Source organism: Pagrus pagrus, assembly GCF_965226575.1.
Source record: "Pagrus pagrus genome assembly, chromosome: 9".
Taxonomy (NCBI): Eukaryota; Metazoa; Chordata; class Actinopteri; order Spariformes; family Sparidae; genus Pagrus; species Pagrus pagrus.
In genome coordinates, this window is record NC_140193.1 from 29,356,289 (window position 1) to 29,381,163 (window position 24,875).

Genomic DNA, 24,875 nt, shown 5'->3' on the forward strand with positions numbered 1-24,875 from the left:
CAAAGCCTGTAAAACTTATAAAACCTATCTCCTCCCACAATTTTTGCTCAATTGTCACCAAACTTGCTAGAGAGCATCTTCAGACCGTCCTCCACAAAACTTGTTTCTCGGACTTTTGATTGATCAAAAATTAAGCCTACAGTGCACCAAAATGTTTGACTGTAAACAGTACTGTAAACATATACTATCAAATTCTTGCTAAATACATTTTCAATCTTCCTGAAAAAACTTGAGAATATTTTGGAGTCATGTTTGATGGAGTTTGGCAAATATCAGAATTTTATCTCAAAAACTGAATTTTTGAGAACATTTTGAATTCTGCTCTCATGGGAACAACTGGAGTCAATGGAAGAGTGGCATTTTTAAACATCAGATTTTCTCTTATGAAGCAAAACACTTCAAGTTAAAAACAAATCAGCAACATTTCCATGCTGTCAAGATGCAATTTATGTATTATCAGATTTTTGTTCAGGTAACAGAATTTCTGACATTTTGACCATTTTTTAAATCTGCCTTGACAACAGCTGCCCAGACAGTGACTCCCTGAGTCGACAAATGAAGCTACACAGCAGGTCTCACTTCCAGCCAATTAGCTCAGTGAGTTAGGAGCTGGTGCTTGGTGTCAGGGGTTGTGGGTTCAAGACCCAGCAAGGATGATGATGATGATGTTGACAACAGATCCAGATGTCCTCAACATGAAACACAAGACAATTGTCCTGATGGTTGCATCACAACAAGCCTCTAAACTAAGTAAAAACAAATAGCTTGGACTGGACCATGTATGAAAGCTAACCAAATTTTGCACAAAGGTCCAGTCTCATGCCAGATTACCTCAGCTGTAAATCCAAGCCAATAGTCCTGATGGTGGTGCTACAGCAAGCGTCTAAAGTTCAAAACTTTGAAAATTCATAACAAATCAACCATACTTGCTACAGCTTCAGAACTTTCATCAAACTGTAGCCTCAATATTGAAGAAACTTTTGTACATTTAAACCTATTAAAAATTATGAAGTACATCACTCAGTTTTTTTTCAAAAACTGTAAAACTTCTTAAACCTATTTCCTCTCTCCTCCTTTGATTTATCAAAAATTGAGCCTCAAAAACTGAATTTTTCACAGCATTTTAAATTTTTCTTTCATGTGAACAATTGGAGTCAATGCAATAATGACATAGCTAAACATCAGTTATTCACTTATGGAGCAAATCAATCATTTTTAAAATTACCAACATCTCCATGCTGCAATATGTGTATTTTCAGATTTTTGTCTTGATAACTGAATTTTTTACAGTGATTTCAAATCTGCCTGCACAGCAGTGAATGGCTTACTCAATTTGTGAAGCCACTGTCGTATTGCTACTTGCCAATTAGCTCAGAGTGATAGATGACAGTCTTTGGTTCCAGAAGTTGTGAGTTCAAGCCTTGAGTAGTCCAAAATGAACATTGTTGTCAACTGTCTTGTCTTCCTATTCTCCTGTTTGTTGCTCAGAATTGCCTAAATTTGCCAAAAATGGCCCGGACCTGACCCATCGCTGCGCAGCAGCTATAATTCAGTTATTGTTTTACAAAGAAGCCTCTACCCAGTGAGCAAAAAGTGGTCTAGATCACTTTTAGATGTCATTTATGGACATCCAAGACGTCTAAAAGACGTCCTCTGGGGAGCCATAATTAAAGTTTTTTATTTGTCTTTTCTGGACGTTTTATAGACGATGTCATTTGTCGACTAATTCTGGCTGTCCGTGGACGTCCAGATCATAACCAGTATGAACATCTATTCTCAACTAATTCTGGATGTCAGTGGATGTCTAGATTATGGCCTGACTGGCATCTTTTCTCAACGTCATTTATAGACTAATTCTGGCTGTCAATGGATGTCCAGATCATCAACTGTTTTGGACATCCACAGACGTTGCTTGCTCAGTGGGTAGGGTTGACTGTGTATGGAGCCAGATCAAGGACAAAAGGTTTGTTAATTTGAAAAAAAAATTATTTGATTGAAAAAATAAAATTTTAAACTGAAAGCTCTACACAGGCAATCTGTGATTTCTGATCATGGATCAACCTCCATTTTACATAAATTCTCATGTAAATCAGCTTCATATCAGTTTGAAGCTGTCCAGACCTGTCCCTCCCAGACCACATTAATAACTGGAATACACTAAAAGTCAAACACAAAGGAAGAAAAAAAAAGACAATAGTTTACATTATTGATCTGTCACATATTTATATTGTCAAGGCTTCACATCTGAATCCTCACATACCATTTAATATTTGATAGGCCGACTTAAAGGAATAGTTCACTCTAAAACAAAATTCAGTCATTATCGACTCACCCACATGCTGATGAGAAGTCTGGTGTAGTGTTACGGCTGCCGGTGGCTGCCGTTTATGTATTGTGTTTTCATGAGTGCTGTTGCAGGTTATGCAAATCCAGCTGTGTGATTCCCTGTCGAGGATTGGTCCTTCTGGAGCTGAGACCGCCTACTTCCTGGTTGCTGTTCACTGGCGTCCGTGATTGGTGTGGCTGTGAATCAACCGATCCTATCAGGAGTCTTCAATCAACCAGAGCTGCCCTTTAAATAGCTTGTGTGTCCACAGTTCAGGGCAGCTGTGAACCAGTGATCAGTCTGCCTCGCTGTTGGTTGCATATCGTTGTGTTAGAGAGAATCTAGAGAGGTATATTCTTTGGCATTGTGTGTTTGTGCTTTGTTTGATTTGACACAGAGTACCTAGAGTTGGATACTCTTGTTTGAGAAGTTTAAGTGGCTGATTAAGCGCTAGTTTGTTTTTGTCCATTGTGTGTTGTAAGCTAGAGGGTGCTGACCTATTTTTGTTCTTTATAGTATTTTTAGTTGAGCAAAGAGCTAACTGCCTGTATTTATTCAACTTTGTTTTGTGTGCATTGGTTTTATCAGCACCTGTATAGCCTTACCCTCTTTCTGTTGTATTTCTTTGTGCAAGAGCAACTCTCCTTAGTTAATTAAACACCTGACTTTAACCTGAACCTGTCGATAGATACACACTGGTATTTACATCCTGCTGTGAGTGTCAAAGTTTCAAATCACTAGTGCAGGCAGATCCCTCTTGTGTTTGTGTGTCGCGCAGTCGCTCAAAGCAGCTGCACTTTGAGGAATAAAAAAACTCCACCGGACTTCTCATCAGCATGTGGGTGAGTCGATAATGACTGAATTTTGTTTTAGCGTGAACTATTCCTTTAAATTAGTCAAATGTTAATATAGACAATTATTCATTGTTTTGCTGTTTATAATATGTAGGGCTGGGTACCGAACTTCGGTTCTTTTATGGCACTGACCGAAATGCTTCTATAGTACCGAGTATCAAAATATGCCTCGTCTTTCGGTGCCAAGTTTCGGTTCCCAGAGGTTGATCACGGGATCAAGATCTGATAATGCTGTCGATGATTGGCTGTAACGTAACACATGATTGCGGCATGCAGGAAGTGTTTGACTGCAAGATTCTCCAAGACGAGCGGACCGACCATCCTCCTCTCAGCACTTAAGTCCGCCTGTGCAGGGCTCTATACTGCGAGTATTTCACTCGCATTTGCCCCTTAAAAAATGTATGTGCAACCGGGAAAATGATTTTGGCGTACAGTGTGTGAGCAAAGGTCACAAGTTACCATCACAACCACAAGTTACCAGCCCTTTTCACACAGACACCACATTATCGCCGCAGCGGTGGTTCGCCAATTCTCCGCCATTGGTTGTTCACACAGAGCCGAGCAGCTCTGGCGTGAAAGACGAACCGGAGTATAATTCACACAGAAAGCGTGCGCCTCGGTCGGGAGGGTTGACAAACAGTTGGTGAGTTTAAGTTTTTTTTGACAGGGACAGACGCTGTTTTTCGGCCAGAAATGTGACGAAGAGTCGGTCGGACAGACAGGAGGACAGAGGCTTTTCCTCATATAAGTTGCCAAAGACACAAGCAGTTACTACCTTACAGTTGTATGGTCATGTGACGTTGCTTTGTGGGACATTACTCTATATTTTGTTGAGTGATGGACCTGTTCAGTTATCAGACAGTGAACACCAAAATCATTGTTTTGCAAATACTGCAGGGGCCAGAAGCTGAAAAACAATGTTTTGTGTTGCCTGCAATGAAAAAAATCCAACACTGTAAATCTGTTGAAAAACAGCTGAAAAATAAAACTCAAGATTTGCACTGTAATGTGTTATGTAATATTCTTTGTGTTAGAATTAATATTATAAAATTGGTATTGAAAAAAGTATCAATCAGGAACCAGTATCAAAGTGAAGGTATCGGTATTAGTACCGGTATCGAACATTTTTGATTGATACCCAGCCCTAAAAATATGAATGTTGTCCATTTAGTCTCCACCCACCCACACAGCATGTCTTCTAAACCTTCAAAATCAGCAAAAATAAAAGGTTTCTATAAAACGTCATATAGTTGAGTCAACATCTAAGCCATACATGTTAAACTCAAGGCCCGCCGGTACAAGAGGCACATCACTGATACTACAAATCCCAGATTGCACTGCAATAGCCCCCCTCTCCCCCCTCTTTACTGACCTACTCATCAAGTCCTGTGCTCATCCAGTCACTGAGTCAAATGTAAGATAGCCCCTAAAAGAAATGGCCAAACGAAAGGTGGACTCAGTGTGTCTGTTCACTAACATAAAGGGTAAACCTGTTTGTCTTGTGAATGGAGCTGATGTGGCTGTAATTAAAGAATATAACACAAGACGACACTGTGAAACGATACACCAGGACAAGTATCAAGGATCTGAACATACAGCAGAAGCTCCAGAAGGTACAAGAGTTAAAAAAAGAGTCTGGTGTCACAGCAGACTATGTTCACAAAAGCAAAATCTCAATGTGAGGCTGCCATTAAAGCTAGTTTTATTGTGCCAATGCCAAGTATTACGACCCCTCCCTTTATGCTCGGGAGGGTCGTTAGGGCAAGGTGCTGACACCTGGCTAGGCCTCTACCAAGGTTATAAATGCCAGCTTGGTCTTATCGTCTCTCTCTCTCTCTCTCCTAGGCTCCACACTGCTACAGGTTCTGCGTTCATTTTGGTGTTATCTTATGCATTCAACAACAGCACACATACGCCTCACTCATCCACACACTGCATTCTCTACTGATGCCGCTACTCTCCACAACTCATGCTTTTTGTAGAAAGTTATGTTGTATTTGCACTTAAATCTTGACTTGTCTCCCCTCTATGCCAGTTTGTGACAAGTGGGGGCTTGTCCGGCTGATCCAGTATTGGTATTAAATTATCTTTAATATAATTTGGTCTGTACAAGTAAATTGGCCCGGTTCAGATTGGTGTGTTTCCTCCTATTGCAGACAATGGTCTTTGGTTTGCCTTGTTGGAGTGTACACTAGTTGTTTTTGGACATAGCTGTCTGTGCTATGGGTATTCACCAACTGTTTTGGGAGGTGAAATGTCAGGTTGTTAGTGCTGGTTGCTTCCTGTAAGAAGGTTGTAGGAGATTTAGGAGGGATATTTGGTCCCTTTCTGTTTTGTTGCGAGCTTGATTAAACTTGACCTGGGTTTTGTGGTGGGCCCTATCTGGAGTATTTTGGTGTCTCGTTGAGCAGGAGTTCCTTCTCCCCTGTTAGGCTTGGCAGCGGGCTCCTCTAGGGGACTCGTGGTGACTACTTTAGGCTGTGGCAAAGGTGGGTAGAGCTTTTAGCTCGGGAGCATCTCTGTGGTTGTGAGAGGGTTTCCAGTCTTCTGGTTGCTTTCTTCACACCACTGGTTTAGCGTGCATAATAACCCCCCAACATTAACTGCACAAAGACTAGGGATGAGTTGGTTAGCTAGCTTTAATGGTTGTAGTTAGCATCAGGATAGGGGTGAGGCTCCTGTTCACCTGTAAACCTCAGGTTTGGGTTTTTCTTTGTGCCCCAGTCAAGGTTGGTAACTTGTTTGGCTGATTGGTTTTGAGGATGGCTTCCCTTGTGGAGAGTTTCATCCAGGATCCTTCAGAGTCTTTGCTAGAGCAGTGCACTAAAGAACAGCCTCTTAGGATTGCAAAGCACTATGAAGATGACATTCTAGATAAGAAGTTAAAGGAGAGGCTGGCAGCCAGTTAGCAGTCCAGTGACCAGTGTGGTGCCTAATCATGGAACTCTAATGTTTGAAGAACAGAAGGAGTTGCTACAGTTGCAATTAAAGCAGCAGTTAGAGTTGGAGAGGCTGAAATTTGAAAAGGAAGTAGAATTGGAAACCGTAAAGCATAAAACTGAGTGCAAAGTTGGAAGTGCAACAGTATCAATTGCAGCTGGTAAGAGGGTAAACTTTCAGATGTGTGCAGAGCTGATAGTCTTGAGGCCTCAGAGGGCAAGTCTTCTCAGTTTGACCTGGTTAATAATCTCTGATTGCTTCCCAGGTTCAGCGAGTCTGATCCAGACTCATCCTTTCCTGTTTGAGAGGATAGCAGATGCTCGAGACTGGCAGGACAGAACCATGTTGCTACAGTGTGTTCTGACTGGTAAGGCCCGGGAGGCCTACTCAGCTTTAAGTGTAGTGAAGTGTATGGGCTGTCGTCCATCCAAAGGCGTCGGTGTGTAGTATGTTGATAAAGAAATTCTGCGGAGGCAGGCTGGGTGGAAGATAGAGCAATCTTTATTGAAACAGATCTCAAGCCAGCGTCCGAACCAGTGTGGCCACTCCCTGGTATTCTTAAATCTCGGCAAAGTGATGCCCAAACTGCTTTGCCCTCTGCTCTATCAGAACTCCTCTCGGACCCTCGGTCTTAGGAGATCAACCAAATTCACCCCCGTTCTTTGGTGTGCGGGTCCTTTTGAGAGTCTGTTCATTTCCTCTAATTGTTCACTTTAGGGGAACTGAGGGCCCCTCTATCCTGTTGAGAAGGAATGGGTCTGCATAACACCTCCGTAGAATATTTCTCAAGGGAATATGTTTGTGTGACCATATTGATGTTATCTGAAGTTGACCTGCTAGTTTCTCTATACTTAGATGGAAATGTATATATTAAATCAATCCTGAACCTCTGAACTGGTCAGTTCTCAGTGTGGACCTCTTCCTTTAGCTACTCTCTGACGCACACTACAGGCTAAGGAGTTGTTGTTCAGGACATGAGACCTTTACGTCGTCACCTTCCCACATATACTTTAAGGGAAGCATCTGGTCCTGTCCCATCCTGTCCTGTCACTCAGAGCTCAGGAGGTATAAGAAACACACAGACACTACAGTAGCTGAGAGTAAGGTTTAGGACACAGTGAAGGCAGCAGTGTTGAAGGTGTATGAACTTGTGCCAGAGGCATATCGCCAGCGTTTTAGATCTAGGAAGAAGCTGGATAATCAGACCTACACTGAATTTGCCCGTGACTAAATTTCCTAGTTTAACCGCTGGTGTGCAGCATCTGAAGTTGATACATTTGATGATCTCTGCAAACTGGTGGTACTGGAACAACTTAAAAACTGTGCCTGAGCGTGTAGCTACATACATTAATGAACATAAAGTAAAAACTCCCAGAGAGGCTGCAGTCTTGGCTGATGAGTATGTTCTAAGGCACAGAAGTTTCTTTGACGCAAAGGGAGAAACTTCTCATAAAAATGACTTATTCTAGGCCAGGTAAGGTAAAAACCGCTCATGAGGCAGCTCTGCAAAATTTTAGTCAGGGTGGGTGGAGTTCAGCAGTCAATTCTGACACCTGTATGTACTGTCAGTCAATGGGGCACTGGAAAAAGGAGTGTCCAGTGTTGAAAGCCAGGAGGTCCTCTGGTCAGGTGAAACTAGCTGTTCTGGCTGCTCCAGTCATTACATCTGAGAGCAGGGAGCTAGGTCAAGTGCAGGCTTGTACTGAGCTGGTAGCTCCTCAGGCTGACTACTCTGCTTTTATATCAGATGGGTGGGTCTCTTTGCTAGGAGGTGGTGTGCAGGTTCCAGTTAAAATCCTAAGAGACACTGGAGCACTAGATTCTTTAATTCTTGAGTCTGTGTTACCATTTTCATCCAAGACAGACACTGGTGGATGTGTAATCACACTTGGGATGGGTATGGTTCCATTCTCTGTCCCATTGCATTGAGTGGTTCTCAACTGTGGCATTGTTCAGGGGGAGGTGTCAGTGGATGTTCGTCCCTAGTTGCCTGTTGAGGGTGTGCATATGATTTTGGGGAATGATTTGGCTGGTGACAAGGTGTGGGCTGATGGTGAGCCTAATGTAGTGAAGCCACCTACGTTCCCCTCTGTGACACAACTGCACTTGGGTAACATTTTCCTAGCCTGTGCCATCACCCGTGCTGCCAGCTTTGATGCAGTGGAGCAAAAGTGTGGTGGAGCCAAACTGTTTGGAGTTGCCAGATTCTTTGCTGCTTGACCAGTTAAGAGGTTCTCAAGCTGAGCTAGTGGCAGAACAGAAGGCTGATTCCTCTTAACTGAGTTGTGCCAGCATCAGAGGTGAGGGATACTGCTTAGTGCTATTTCCCTAGTAAATGGTCTATTGGTTCGGAAGTGGCTGCCACATGCTGATGCATCTGTGGGAGAGCCTATCTTCCGAGTTGTAGTCCCTACTATGTTACTCTTTTCATTAAGACATGTCATACCTGTCAGCTCACTGGCAAGCCAAATCAGGTCGTTAAACCTGCTTCTCTACAGCCAATCCCTGCCATTGGACATCCATTTGAGTATTTGATCATTGATTGTGTGGGTCCCCTGCCTCGGTCCAAATCTGGACACACATATTTGCTGACTGTAATGTGTCAGGTTACCAGGTATCCTGCTGCTTATCCACTTTGCAGTATTACAGTAAAGGCAGTGGTTAGAGCTTTGACCCAGTTCATTTCAGTATTTGGCATCCCCAAAGTAATACAGTCTGACCAAGGTTCCAACTTCACATCCAGGTGCTTAAACAGCTACACATAAAGCATAACAAATCAAGTACATCCTGACTTTGTGCATGGTATGCTGTTGAACGTTTCCACCAAACGTTGTTGCGTGCTTATTGTACAGAACTGTCAGGTGACTGGGAGGATGGGTGGACCTGGTTGCTGTTAGCAACCCGCGAAGTTGTTCAGGAAAGTACTGGATTCATTCCGAATGAGCTGGTGTTTGGCCATAAAGTGTGTGGCCAATTTGCAGTTTTGCAAGATGGATGTTTGCCAGAGGATCCACCTCAAAATCTTAGAATATGTCAACGGCTTCAGACTAAAACTGTACAGGGCAGGTGAGCTGGCTAAGCAAAAGCTGCAGAAGTCACAGGGCAAGAGGAAAAAACAATGACCAATGGGCTGAGGCTCGCCAGTTTAACCCAGGTGACCATGTGCTTACTCTTCTGCTTCTTGTAGATTCACCTTTCCAAGCAATGTACAGTGGACCTTTCTCTGTGGTGGGTCAAGTCTCCTGATCTAAACTATTTGATTGAAACTCCTGGCCATAGGAAATCTGCAAAGATGTGTCATGTTAACCTCCTGAAGCCATATTACACGTGAGTCTGTTTCAACTGCAGCAGAGCTCCCCAGTCAAGCCAATTTTGGTCTCTGGCCCTGTTGTGACATCCCCCATGTCTGAACCAGTGGTAGTTGAGGTGGAAGGGGCGGACATTGCTCCTGATGATGGGTTGTTGCAGGGCCGGTTGAGAAATTCAGAGACTAAAAGATCCGGATAACCTTGTCGGGCACTTAGATGTGGCTATGATGAGTTGACTAAACTAACAGCCATCTATCACTGTTTTCTGATACCCCAACCCAAACACACTTAATCGAGCACAACATAGATGTTGGAGTTGCTGAGCCTATCAAGCAGCGCTTTTATCGCCTGTCAGATGAGAAGAGGAGACAGTTGGAGACTGAAATACAGTACATGCTGGATAATGGCATTGCTGAGCCTTGTTCATCCAACTGGGCCTCCCCATGCCTCCTAGTCAAAAAGGCAGATGCTAGTTTGAGGCCCTGCACTGACTATCTGAAAGTGAACAGTCGCACTAAACCTGATCTGTATCCACTTCCTCGTATGGAAGATTGCATTGATCTGGTAGATTCAGCCACATTTGTGAGCAAATTTGATCTTGTCAGAGGGTACTGGCAAGTCCCGTTCACCAAAAGGGCAAGGGAAATTTCAGCCTTCATAACTCCTTCTGGCTTGTACTCCAAATGCCATTTGGTTTGAGGAATGCTCCTGCAACATTTCAACAGCTAATGAATCAGGTTGTTTCGGGACTTAGCGGTTGTGCAGTGTGTCTAGATGACGTTGTGGTGTATTCTGACACCTGGGAAGAACATGTCCAGCTTATAGGTGCTCTCTTTGACAGGTTGGTCTGGGCGTACTTGACAGTAAATCTTGCCAAGTGTGAGTTTGCCAGAGCCACTGTGACCTGTCTTGGGAAGGTCATGGGTCAAGGCCAGGTTCGACCAGTGGAGGCCAAGGTCATGGCAGTGCAAAAGCTCCCCCCACCTACCACCAAGAAAGAGCTGATGCATTTCCTAGGGTTGGTAGGCTACTATCGCAGCTTTTGCAAGAACTTTTCATCTGTGGTTGCATCATTGACCAACCTTTTGGTATTTGGTCTTCAACATGTCAAAATGCATTTGACAGTGTAAAGGCCTTGTGTTCAGCCCCAGTGTTGGCAGCTCCAAGACTTGATCAGCCCTTTTAAGCTTCACATAAATGCAAGCAATGTGGGTGTTGGGGCCGTCCTGTTGCAGGAGAATACGGAGGGGGTAGACTGCCCAGTGAGCAGCTTCTCACAAAAATTTAACAAGCATCAATACAACTATTCAGTGATTGAAAAGGAGGCTTTGGCACTTGTTTGGGCTCTGCAGCATGTCTATGTTGGCTCTGGGGTATCTCCGTTGACAGGTTTCACTGACCACAACCCCCTCACCTTTTTTTAAGTAACTGCATAACCCTACTCAGAGGCTAATGAGGTGGTCACTGTTCCTGCAGCTATATAACTTGGACATCCGATACATTAAGGAGACTGACTGATGTAATTGCGGACGCACAATCTCGGGCGCCTGTGGACCCTTAGTCAATTCATTTGCATGCTGTGTCTCATTTCCATGCCCTCCGCTGCTCATCTCTCAGCTCTTCCTCCCCTTAAACTGCCCTTCTGGTACCAAGGCTGCTGGGTTAGTGAGGACGGAGGGATGTGCTGGAGGATGCAGCCTGGAAGGAGTGCAGTACTGCTCATCAGCTATGGGTAATGTATTAACCATGACAGATTTGGACATGTTTGTATAGTGTCAATTGTTCGATGTATAACACGAGGTAGAACCTCGTTCTTATGGAGAGGGGTGTTACGACCCCTCCCTTTATACTCGCCATGATGCAGTTGATCACTTCTTGCAGGAGCTGGCAGTCAGGGAGGGTCTTTAGGGCAAGGTGCTGACACCTGGCTAGGCCTCTACCAAAGTTATAAATGCCAACTTGGTCTCATTGTGTCTCTCTCTCTCTCTCCTAGGCTCCACACCGCTACAGGTTCTGGGTTCATTTTGGTGTTTTCTTATGCATTCAACAGCAGCACACATGCCTTACTCATCCACACACTACATTCACTACTGATGCCACTACTCTCCACAACTCATGTGTAACCCGCACAGGGTTACTTGAGTGCAATCCTCTACTCTGCCAGAGGGTGGCGCATACACCCCTGGGAATTTTCTAGAAGCACTTACTTTTCTTTTCTTCCGGTGGAGACGTTGCCAGAAAGCATCAAGGACTGTGAGGGAGAGATCATCTAGAACCTGACCCTGGCGGTCAGTGGCGAGCCAACTGAAGTCGACTGAATGGACCAAGAGCCTGGTGTGGCCAGCCGTGGCATCTTTGGAAACAGCATCATCCCACTCCTTCATTTGAAATACAGATAAGATCACACATAAACCTACCCGGGTAGTGAAAAAACATACATACTCCAAAACACACACACACACACACTCACACACACACACACAAATACTGCATGCTTGTTTGTTATTTGTTGCTTGAGTTTGTCTTAGTGTTTTAGTTTCATAGTTTAGCTGCTGTAGTTGAATGATGGATTTTTGTTGATCTAATGTGAGAAATTAAATAGGGGGGAAACCCCTTTTGCTGTAAGTGTCATAGAGTCAGACGAGAGACAATTGCCTCTCGTCTGAGGTGTTACAGGAAGATAGATGGTAGACGACATTTACATTCTAATGAAATAGCAAAGGGTCACTGTCCTGGGAAAGAGACGATCCACCAAACATCAAGGGGTCATTGTTCTGGGAAGAAATGTTGTAACCCCCCACTCTGTTTTGTATTTAAGTCAGAAACATTTGGAAGACGGGAGAGAACACTTCAGGTCTTCTCTCCATGCTGCATGTATTAAAGAGATCTGATTCATGATAATGATTCTGAAGTTCTTCAGAGAATTAGCAACTCTCTACTTCAACAAGGAGAATTTCCCTTACACTAAGTATTACTGATTTGATCAATTTGCTAACATTAATAAATTCTATTATATTGTACAGAGCAGTTTTCTGTGATTATTTTGTGCATATGTTTTGTGGTAATTACTGGTTGTGATGGTCAGTGCTCGAATGAATTTCCTTCACTGTTCCTTTAATTTAAAATATTTTACAAATACTTACATTTAAAGTGAACCCTTCTTTTGAGACTGTTTTTGGTCTGGTTATTGGTCCCTGATTCCAGGGTGGTGCCCCGTTTGTAATGTTGTGATTATTAATTTGTATTAATTTAATTTTAATAAAACTATCAATAATTATTCATTGCTAATAACCACACCTGCCCTACTATCAATTCCAACACCCATACACTTAGTTCAAGTTATGAATACACAGAAAAGAAGGGGAGAAGAAGAGAGAGAACCGGAATATCTGGTGAATACTGAGTTCGTTGACAGTCGTGTGCCTTTGCTCGCTAGCTTACGGATAATGCACAATAAAGTGTTGTAGCTGTCTAGGGCAAGTAAACAAAACAGATCCCCGTGATCAAACTCACATAAGTAATATGATGCAAAATGTGCTTTGTGTTTGGGTAAACAGACCATATGGCGTCCTGAAATTGAATCAAAGAAGTCAGTGCTATTCATGAGATTTCTACCAGCTGGGATAACCCGGTTGCAAAAAGATTAGGGCAAGGATGTACTCTCACAAAGAGCAACATTTACCACTTGAGCTCAGCCAACTTTGACCTGTGACATCTGGCAGATGGCCAAAGGTGGAGATAAACATAAACCAAAGTCACCGACATTGAGGAGGATGAACAAAGAAGGCATAATACTTCAATCTCTATGGAGAGGAACACAGCAGCAGAGGTGAGGAGGAAGGAGGGCTGGGCCGGAAGGATAGTGATAAATTAGTTGTTTGCTTTGGTCAAAAAGCTCAGCAGGTTCTCCTCTCTCTGGTGATGGAGACCTTGGAGGGAACTGAACTCTGCTTTCCACAACTCCTCAACAGCTCCTGCAGGAAGCCAATACGTCCTCACTTTGAGACCATGCTGATTTACATTCTGCTGTCCTTCATCTCTCTGCTCACTGCAGCTCTTAACCTGCTGGTCATCATCTCTATCTCCCACTTCAAGTAGACATTCATTAATTCATAAAACTGATACATAGTAACAAAGAGTCTTGCCTGTGAGAAACAGAGGATTTTTTTCATAGTAATCTGATTGTATTTCAGTCATGTGCTCTATCTGCTGTTATCTCAATGGCAATTGATGCTATAAATATTGATAAATATATTGCTGGTCTTCCTCTCCAGGCAGCTCCACACCCCCACCAACCTCCTCCTCCTCTCTCTGGCTGTCTCAGATTTCTACGTGGGCCTCCTCATGTTCTTTCAAATTGTCCTCATAGACGGCTGCTGGTTCCTTGGTGACCTCACGTGTACTCTGTATCAGTATGTAGATTATGTTATTGCCTCTGCCTCAGTAGGAACCATGGTGCTCGTATCTGTTGACCGCTATGTGGCTATTTGTCATCCTCTGCATTACTCCAGTGAAATCACACAAAAAAGAGTTCAGGTGTGTGTTTGTCTGTGTTGGATATGCTCTGTAATTTTTCAAAGTCTGATTCTGAAGGATATATTGAAAGAACCTGGCAGGTATCACTCCTGCATTGGGGAGTGTGTATTTGTCATTAACTACATTGCTGTACTTGCAGATCTCACTTTTTCCTTCATTGTTCCCATTACTGTTATTGTTGTTTTGTATATGAGAATATTTGTGGTGGCTGTGTCTCAGGCTCGTGCCATGCGGGCTCATATTGCAGCTGTCACACAATCAGGGAAAGTAACTGCAAAGAAATCTGAAATGAAAGCAGCCAGGACTCTTGGTGTTGTTGTAGTTTTGTTTCTAATATGTCTCTGCCCATTTTACTGTGTTGCTCTTACAGGCCAAGATACCGTGCTCAATGCTTCATCTGCTGCCTTTGTAATATGTCTGTATTATTTTAACTCCTGCCTAAACCCCGTAATTTATGCCCTTTATTATCCCTGGTTTAGAAAATCAACTAAGCTCATAGTTACATTTCAGATACTGCAGCCTGACTCCTGTGAGTTGAGCATACTGTAGAAATACTCTGTCATGGTGAAATAATATGACAGTAAAGTAATCAAATGCTGCTAATGTTATCTATGCGTTTACATTGCTTATGGTACATTATTATTCTTGAAGAATGACTGAGTGAAGCCACTGAGTGGAGAACAGAGAAGCTACTTCAGAAGCTTCTTCAGGTTTGTTATTTTTTTCAAAACAGCATCTCTTGGATTCACTGTGTAGTCTGTAAATATCAGGACTGGAACCTATTTTTGTTTTGATGGCAGTGTGTTAAGCACGGTGGATTTTAAAGGAAACTGCAGGTTTTTATTCCCAACTTGTAGTCGTATTTTTCAGAGGTTAATTAGAAGAATCTTGTCTGAAAGTGCACCCTATTTTATACATGACTGAATACTGTAGACATTAGCACATTAGCAGGTACTGTGTCCTCACTGGGGATGCAGTGCTAGGTTAGGTCCATTTTGTATGTGAACACCTACAAAAACTTTTAAATGTACAATATGTAAATTCTGCCAGCAGGCTCTCTATCAAAACAAACGTAAGTTTGTGGAGGTTTGTGTGAAGGGCTGGGCAGAGTGGGGGGCAGGAGCCACTGCTCAGCTGCTTAGGGTCGGCTAGAAATTCTGAATTGGAGCCAGACCCTCTGGAGAATAAATACCTGGAGTCAGTGTGGAAAACTCCAAGGGGTGTTATCTATCACAAGAGATGGAAATTTATCCCAGCTTTCAAAATGATGCGCTGTGACCACTGTAGGGTTGTCACGATACCAGAATTTCAGTAGTCGATACCAATACCTGTGAATTCCCACGATTCTCGATACTAATTCAATACCACAATTTAAAAAAAAAACAACAGAACCCATGTACTTTTAAATTCACTAATTTATTGAAAACTGCTTCAAACTGTCAAGTATTTAACACCACTGTGCTTCAACATCTTTTTGCACAGAATTTAAATTGCAGTACCAGCTGCCAAAAGGTACTTTTAGCTTAAATAACATAAGGTAAGAGACTGTCAGACAGTATCTCATCATGTCACCTTACGTATAATGACGCAGACCGTACCGTTACATTACGTTAAACATCTACATGAGGGAGCGACTGAGCGAGAGTAGAAGCCTGCGCCCCAGCTGACTCTCATGCCCAAATGACGGAACGTAGGCATATTCGGGTTAACGTATGACGTGACACAACAGTGATAGTAAACGGAAACTCACTCGAAACTCACTTGAATTCTCTAAACAAGTCGGGGTGCCTGTCTTTGAGGTGTTTGGCCATGTTTGACGTGCTTCCTCCTTTCGTTTGAAAACTTCTGAGGCACTGTTTGCATGTCGGCTTGTTTGAGTCTAGAATTGCTCCGTATTCATCCGCCTCGAATGCAAAATATTTCCACACGCAACTCTTAGTACCTGTCTTGTCGACGAGCCGACGTGTTGTGCTTTCACTCTCACTTGCTGAAGCCATTTTTCCTAAGACGGCAGGTTTCCTTCTTCAGCGCCGCTGACTGCTCTGTGCTGCTCACACGCGTATACTGCCCCCGTCAGTTCTGCCAAGAATCGACACGGCTTGCCGAGTGAAAAGTTCGGTTCTGACGTTACCAGAAAAAAGCAAGTATCGTATTATTTTTTTTGTGTCGGCATCGAATTGGTACCGAAGTATCGGTTCTTGTGACAACCCTAGACCACTGACTGTAAAACAAGCCAGCGTGAAGTTACTCATAGGTTTCTGAAGGGCTTGCGACAGGCTTAGAGTGGATGGTACCAGTCGTCACCATCTTGGCAGTATCTGATGGGTAAAAAGGTGGAGCTTGGGTAGACTATAGATATTCCATTTCTTTCCTGTACAAAAGATAATCACACTCCCCCACAGCAATGGTACATTCCGGGGGATGGCCTAGTGAAACCTGCAGTGCACCTAATTAGCACACCTGTCATCCCCTATATAGTCAATCCTTTTCCACACAGCTAGTCCTTTTGTCCCTCAGCACGGTGTGCGTACTTATCTATAAACCACACAGCTATTATTCTTTCAATCACAAGCATCAATAAAGAACTTAACTAAACCTGAACTACTGGCTCCTCATGATTCTGAACAACCATCTATGGTGGGTTTGTTTCCCCAAACCGGCAACAGTCAAGTCAAGATAGCCAAATTCAGTTATTCCTTTATTACATTTCCATTATCCTCTAATGTCTCTACTTTTCATTGTCCAATATTTTGCTATAAAAAAATTCCAAGACACCACAAACAAGGCTGAGAATCAAGTTCAGTGACTGGAATTAGCTGAGGTGAAGCCTCAGCCTGCTTTGAGTGACAGCTCATTGCTTTAATGAATACATTAACAAACTTAATAAACCCAATAAGCTTCAGTTGTCCTCACTTGAATATAGTTTATTATGACACAAATACATGGACACAGTCAAATATCAAAAGGTTTAATGTCATGGCATTTTGCAAGACTTTCCAAGGCATCTACAGTCCTGTAAAATAATGGTACCTTGGAGAATGCGAACAATGTGGGTAACTCGGTCAATGTCATTTCATGTCGGGGGCAGTGGCACCGTCTCCCCCTCCATGCGCGCTCTCAGGGATCGTGCTTCATAAACTGCCGGCGGAGGACGACCCCCAGAGCTTCCTCGAGATGTTCGAGGCGACGGCGGTGGCGTGCGGATGGCTGGTGGGTGAGTGGGCCGTGCAGCTGCTTCCCCTACTCTCGGGGGAGGCTCAGACGGCAGCCCTCGGCCTGCCAGCCTCCGCCCGGGGGAGCTTCCAGGACATGAAGAAAGCTGTCTTGGACCGGATGGGCTTCTCCCCCGAGGATCACCGTCGTCGGTTCCGGACCATTCGTCTGGGGTCTGCTGGCCGGCCATTCGTGTTCGCCCAGCAACTGAGGGACGCCTCGGCCAGGTGGCTGCAGCCGGGGGAGTCGGCGGGGGAGAAGCAGATCCTTGAGCTGCTCGTGCTGGAGCAGTTCGTAGAAGGGCTCCCGACGGGGACATCGGAGTGGATGCGGTGCCACCAACCGTCGGACCTGACAGCCGCGGTAGACGTCGCGGAGGATCACCTCGCGGTCCACCGCAGGGGCCAGCCACTGGAGGCTCAGCCTCTGACACCAAGCCGTCCGATCCCGGCGGCCCGCAGGAGAGCCCTGCCGCTGGCCGGGGGCCCTGACCCATCCCGCACGTCCGCTCGGCCCTCCCCCGCGCCCCGCTCTAATCCTATGCTCTCTCTCCCTCCCAGGTCCCAGCCGCTACGGGCGCTGCTCTCGACCCACAGGGGGCTCCTCAAGCGCCGGGGCAGGAATGCTGGAGGTGCGGGCGGCCCGGACACTTTCGCCGGGAGTCCCCACTGATGGAGGTCGGTCAGGTGATCCGGGTCGCTGGCCCTCCTCCACCCTCCCCCGGTCCAGGGGGGGCATACAGCGTTCCGATAAGGATTCAAGGGGGTATACATCAGGCAATGGTGGATTCGGGCTGTATGCAGTCTATAATCCACCTGAGCCTGATTCAACCCGGGTCTTTGGTGGAGGCGTCCTTTGTGGATATTAGGTGTGTACATGGGGATATTCACAGCTACCCTGTGGTGCCAGTGGAAATTAGATATGGGGGAAAAAAGCATAGCTTTAAGGCTGCGGTAAGCTCCCGCCTGGTGCACCCCCTAATTTTGGGCACGGATTAGCTGGGGTTTAATAGGTTAGTGGGGCAATGTGCGGGGGTGCAGTCACGACCGGTAGGGACATGGGATATGTGTGCGGTGCTCAGTGGTGATGCGGGGTTGTCCGACGCTGCAGACGGGGAGGAGGAACCGGCGGAGCCTTCGCAGGAGGCTCCGCAGGTTCCCTTGCTATACTCCATGGAAGATTTCCACTCAAACAGTCTCGTGATGATACTCTACGCTTTGCCTCCGACCAAGTGATAACAATTGATGGTCATTTGGTGCGCCCTGATGCCGTGCAGACATATCCACACTTTTCATTGATCAGGGACAGATTATATAGAGTGGAGTCACGTGATCGGCTGGACAAGATGGCAGCCTAGGCTTTCAGCTCCCGGCCCAGCATCGCCAAATTGTTGATTTTTTTCGGCGCTACAGGTTTCCATACTGGCCTATTGTGTTGTCTAAAGATAGATAACAACGATGTCTACAAAAGCCAAAAGCAACCGTCAAGATATTGACGCCATTGCCGAGTCCGTATTGCAGAAGCAGCGTGACTATCTTGAACCGCGCCTCTGCCAGATTCAACAGGTGGGGAAGGACAACGACGAGAAGCTAAGTGCTATCCAGGCTGACCATTAGATCGGACGTAAAAACACTGAAAACCACCGTCGTAAGCAACTCGACCAGGCTCTTCAGGCTATGGAGCTCAAGCTAGCCGACATGGAGGACAGGAACAGAAGGTGTAACATCCGCGCCACTGGCCTTGAAGAGGGACTCGAGGGGTCCAGTGCCACTCAGTTTCTTTCGCACTCTCTACCTAAATGGTTCCCCACTCTCAGTGACATCCAGATTGAGATTATGAGAGCGCACCGAATTTACAACGACAACGCCCACAACCGAGGAGCTAACCGCACCCTGATTTTCAACGTACTTCGCTACTCGACCCGCCAGGCCATTCTGCGCGCTGCCAGGAAAGACCCTCTCTCCATCGAAGGTCGGAGGATTCGCTTTTCTGCAGATTTCAGCAACTTCACCGTCAAATGACGCCAAGGTTTTCACCAGGCTATGGATGCAGCTCGAGCTAAAGGTCTGGACTTCTTTTTAATTTATCCGGCCACTCTGAAAATTAAAGACGGTGCTCAGTATAAAGCCTTCACCTCACCAAAAGAAGCGGAGGATTTTCTGGCGTCAGTGCCGGCTCCATGCCCGGAGACTTCGGCGCGGGATGACAGCGCCTCCTCGCCTTGACCACAGATTCACATCGGCCATTTCTGTGGCGGAACTCTGTCCTTGTTTGACGCCTAAGCGGACCGACTCCCTGTCGAATTAAAGACTTGATACGTGTGGGCTGTTGCTTTGTTTTTCTCACACTACTTCACAGGACAGACATTCTGCTGTCACCGGACACTGAGGACTGACATTAAGTCACTGCTTTACTAGCCACCTGATGCTCTTCAGTTGGTAAGCTGCCAATGAGCCTGATATAACTATGTATATGGGTTATTATTTTGTTTTATTATGGCAGTAGGCCTATCTGAGTTCATAAATAACCCAAGTTTTGCACTATGTTCAGTCAAATTTGTATTTTGTAGGCACAGTGGTACCTAATGTTATTCTGTAGGCTATATGGAAGGTTTGAAAGTTAAAATGCAAGACCTTCATACTTAAACATATTATGTATGATGCCTCAGCTTCACTAAGTTATTTTACCCAAGCTACAATCAATGTTATTGTTATAGTGCTGGGCTGCTGCTCCCCCTGGCTGCCCCATATCCAATATGATCACAGACCTACTTTACAGTTTATTTTATGTTTATATGTTCGTGTTCTCCTTTTCTTTTTCTTTTTCTCTTTTTTTACATGTTTTATATGTTGTGTCCACGTCTCGTTTGTGTTGTGTAATGAAGGACTTTACTTTGGGTGCACTTGTGCCAGAGTTATTCCAGAAAGAGGGCTATAGAAACATTTTCTCATTCAGAACATTTCCTTTAGATTATGGGTGAACTTAACATTTTAGTATGGAACTGTGGCGGATCGAATGCTCCTCACAAACGTGCTAGCACTCTTGGTTTGTTGAAAAGAAAGAATATTGACATAGCATTGTTGCAAGAGACGCATTTGTTGAAAGCTGATGCTGGTCGTCTTGCTAATAGATTTTTTCATACTGTAGCATTCTCCTCTGCTGACACGAAAACTAAAGGTGTGGCCATTGTTGTTAGATGCAGTCTTCCAATGAGAATTATAATATCCTGGGCAGATGACATGGGTAGACTTGTGATTGCTAGAATAGAATTTAACTCAAGGAAAATAGCTCTTATATCAGCATATGCTCCTAATAATTTCGACAGCTATTTCTACAATTTAATTACATCAAAAATGTTAGAATTAACAGATTACTCCTTCATTGTAGGTGAAGACTTCAATACAGTGTGGGATCCAGTTCTTGATAAGTCGAGCGCAACCTCCTCAGAGGGGCAGGTTATGGCCACGAACGCTCTAAAATCTTGGGCTAGTAATTTGGGGCTTGTGGATATGTGGCGATTAATAAACCCCTCCATCAAAGACTACACTTTTTTCTCTGGCCGACATAAATCTTTTTCTAGAATAGACTTCCTTTTTGCTTCCCCCCAGCTCTTTCATCGTATTAATACCGCTGTTTTACTCCCGATAGCTCTGTCAGACCATAAAGGCGTCTTCTGTTCAGCAACTCTGGGCCGTCTATCTAAATGTGCAGCCAGATGGCGTTTTAATACCTCGTTATTAAAAAATGAAGCATATATTAATCAGTTTATTACAGGATTCAGAGAATTTGTTGATTTTAATGTTGGTTCTGTAGAGGACCCCAGAATTCTTTGGGATGCTATAAAAGGTTTCATTAGGAGTAACACAATATTATTTAGCTCTAATGCTCGCAAATCTAGATCTCTTCAGTTATAAAATCTTGAGGCAGAGTTTTCCAGGTTGGATTCTATCTTGCAAACTAATTTTACAGAGCAAGTTGCTCTACAGCGTACACTTGTTAAGAAGGAAATCAACAACATTTTGAAGCAACAGTCAGAATTTCAAATACACAGGACCAGACAAAAGTACTACTTTCATGATGCCAGACCTAGCCATCTCCTGGCCATGACAATAAGGACCAGTGACCACTTCGCAGACATCCCAGCTATTAAGTCGGCAGGTGGCAATATTACCACTGACCCTAAACAGATAAATGGCATATTTCAAACATTTTACTCCAAATTATATAAATCAGAGGTGTCCATAGACCAAAATCAATGTGATAATTTTTTAAGTCGATTACATTTGCCCCAGCTATCAAGTACAGGTTCTACTGACTTAGATAAGCCAATTTTATTAGAAGAGGTGTGGGAAGCAGCAAAGGCTATGCATAGAGGTAAATCACCAGGCAATGATGGGATCCCTCCTGAATTCTACGTTATTTTCTGGGAGCAGTTGGGCCCATTTCTTCTGGATATGATTGTTTTTTCAATTGAAAAAGGTAGATTCTCAAGGGATGTTAACACGGCCCTCATCTCTCTGCTGTTGAAAAAAGATAAGGATCCTACTGACTGCTCTAGCTACCGTCCTCTCAGTCTCCTAAATTCTGACTTAAAAATTTTTGCAAAGCTCCTTGCTCGCCGCCTTGAACACCACATGCCATCATTAGTCAATCCTGATCAGACAGGCTTCATAAAGTCGCGGCTTGCAGCAGATAATGTTAGACGCTGCAACAGATAATAAAACACCCATGTCTGTACTCTCACTTGATGCTATGAAGGCCTTTGACCAACTAGAATGGTCATATTTATGGTCTGTTTTAGAAGCAATGGGTTTCGGTAACACTTTTATCGGTATGATTAAGACACTATACTCAGGCCCCTCAGCACAGGTACTTACTGGTCAAACATACTCCTCCCTCTTCTCAGTCTCCAGGTCCTCACGCCAGGGCTGTCCATTAAGCCCTGCACTATTTGTGCTCTCCTTGGAGCCACTAGCTCAAGCAATTTGTCAGTCTGATTTGATCTCCCCCATCTCTGTTTATAACACCCAACACCAGCTGTCGCTATATGCGGACGATGTTTTAGTTTTCTTGGAAAATCCTGCTCAGTCGGTACCACACCTTTTGACCATCTGTGAGGAGTTTGGTAATATGTCAGGTTTTAAAATTAACTGGTCCAAATCTGCTCTCTTACATCTAAATGACATTGCAAAAACATCTGTCCTTCCGGCCAATATTCCCATAGTACAACACTTTAAGTATTTAGGAATTGAAATATTTTCTTCTTTAAATCAGATTATTAAGCATAACTATTCATCTGTCCTGAATAAGATCTTGAGGGACATGGACCGGTGGATTGACCTCCCTATGTCTATTCGTGCCCGTATCTCTATTGTTAAAATGAATATTCTGCCCCGGATCAATTTTGTAAGCTCTATGGTTCCTCTTCCCCCTCCATCTGATTATTGGAGCAAGCTCCAATCTGCAACCTCCAAATTCATTTGGGACCGGAAGCGGCCGCGTCTGAAACTGTCTATTCTTCAGAGAAGGAGGGAGGATGGTGGCCTGGCCATCCCTAATTTTAAACTCTATTCTTGGTCGTTCGTGCTCAGGCCACTGCTCTCCTGGTTTGATTCTCATTCTTCTGTCTCTTGGCGCATGCTAGAGAGCAATATAGTTCAGCCATGGACACTTCAAGACGTTCTTTTTAGCAACATTCCTAAAAAACAGTGTCAACTACGCCTTGGCGTATCTCTCATCTTGTGCTGGTATGGAGATTAGTTGAAACACACTGTCATCTTTCCTGCAACTGGCACACCTTTTCTCCAATATTCAATAACAAGGCACTTCTAATTGGGGGGAGACCTATCTGTGCTCCCCAGTGGGAGTAGAGGGGTGTTCACTATTTAAAAGACATTTATAATGATTTCGGATTACTCTCTTTTGCTGATATTAAGGATGCATTCGATCTGCCAAGTTCCACTTTTTTCTTTTATTTACAGCTAAGGTCAGCGCTTAGAGCACATGGCGTGCCCTGGCAATGTCCTTTACCTACCCACCCACTCCGAGATTTATTAACTAAACAAAACAGAGCTAAGGGTATGGTATCCAAACTGTATCATTTTTTGCAGGTAACAGACCTTGTTTCACTCCGTGTGGAGAGAGTCTGGAGGAGAGATTGCCCAGACCTAGCTCAGGATTTTGATTGGGACGCGATGTGGTCCAGCATTCATGATGCATCTCGTAATCCAGATCATCAGCAGATTCACTTTAATTTCTTGCACAGAACATACCTCAACCCTGTTAAACTCCATCACATGAAAATTATAAATGACCCGCGTTGTAATCTGTGCTCATTGAAAACCCAGGGCACATTTATTCACATGTTCTGGGACTGTCCTCCTGTTAGACAATTTGGGGGCAATGTTGCATCCAAATGATCTGATTTGATAGATGATACAGTACCAGCAACTATATGTGTGTTGATTTTAAATAATCTGTCAATCCTCAATATTTCTAAACTCAAAAAGAGAGTCATCTTTGCTGGACTGACAGCAGCCAAGAAAATGATTGCAACTCGCTGGAAGCCACCTCATTCTCTGACTACTCAGTCTTGGATTCTCTCTCTTTTGGACGTCATATACATGGAGCTTTCAACAGCTCGGATTAATGGTGCTAATGGTTCTATGGTCCGATTCTATTGGCCAGGCATCCGGGGAGATGTACACCGCTGGTGTGCATCTTGCCCTGAATGCCAGCTGGTTAACCAGCCGGCCATCCCAAGAGCGCCTTTGCGCCCATTACCACTCATGGAGGTCCCATTTGAGCAGATTGGTATGGACCTCATTGGGCCGTTTTACCGGTGCGCACGGGGGTATCGCTTTGTGTTAGTCCTCGTGGACTACGCAACGCGATATCCTGAAGCAGTGCCCCTGCGCACCATCTCTGCAAAGAGTGAGGCACAGGCACTGTTTCAGGTCATCTCCCGGGTTGGGATCCTGAAAGAAATCCTAACTGACCAGCTCGTTTATGTCACGTACACTGCGGGAACTTTATGGGGTATTGGGCATCAAGTAAATTCGGACTAGTGTATATCATCTGCAGACCGACGGGCTTGTCGAGCGTCTGAATAAAACTTTGAAGTCCATGATCCATAAGTTTGTGCACAAGGACGGCCGCAATTGGGATAGGTGGCTGGATCCCCTGTTGTTTGCAGTGCGGGAGGTACCCCAGGCCTCCACGGGATTTTCTTTCTTTGAACTGCTGTTTGGCAGGACACCGCGGGGGGGTCTGGACCGGTTAAAGAAAGCTGGGAGGAAGGGCCGAGCCCGAGTAAATATGAAGTTCAGTACGTCCTGGACCTTTAGAGCAAAACTCCACACATTAGGGCAGTTATCACGGGAGAATTTGCTTAAGGCCCAGGAGCGTCAACAGCGCCTGTACAACAGGGGAACTAGACTGAGACAATTTGCACCGGGAGACAAACTGTTTGTATTACTTCCATCATCCAGTTCCAAATTACTGGCCAAGTGGCAAGGACCCTTCATGGTCACACGGCGGGTGGGCGATGTCGACTATGAGGTTGTGCATTCTGACAGGGGAGGAGCAACGCAGATCTACCACCTCAACCTCCTCAAAGCCTAGAGAGAGGCGGAGCCTGTTTCCCTGGTGACAACGGTGGCTGAGAGAGATGAGCTGGGGCCTGAGGTGCCAAAATCT

The 24,875-nt window shown here is 44.6% G+C and overlaps 2 protein-coding genes across 2 annotated transcripts in view; both read left to right on the forward strand.

Annotated features, from left to right (window-relative positions):
- Window positions 1-24,875, forward strand: part of LOC311262154 (trace amine-associated receptor 3-like) — a gene marked incomplete at both ends in the record, with an annotated part of 78,696 nt that overhangs the window by 38,151 nt on the left and 15,670 nt on the right. The window lies entirely within an intron of this gene.
- LOC311262654 (trace amine-associated receptor 6-like) lies at window positions 13,341-14,513 on the forward strand (the record flags this gene model as incomplete). The annotated part of the gene is made up of 2 exons (XM_084362219.1): window positions 13,341-13,522; window positions 13,703-14,513. Exons 1-2 carry the CDS (start codon window positions 13,350-13,352, stop codon window positions 14,511-14,513), a joined length of 984 nt encoding a protein of 327 aa, XP_084218345.1. The 5' UTR covers window positions 13,341-13,349.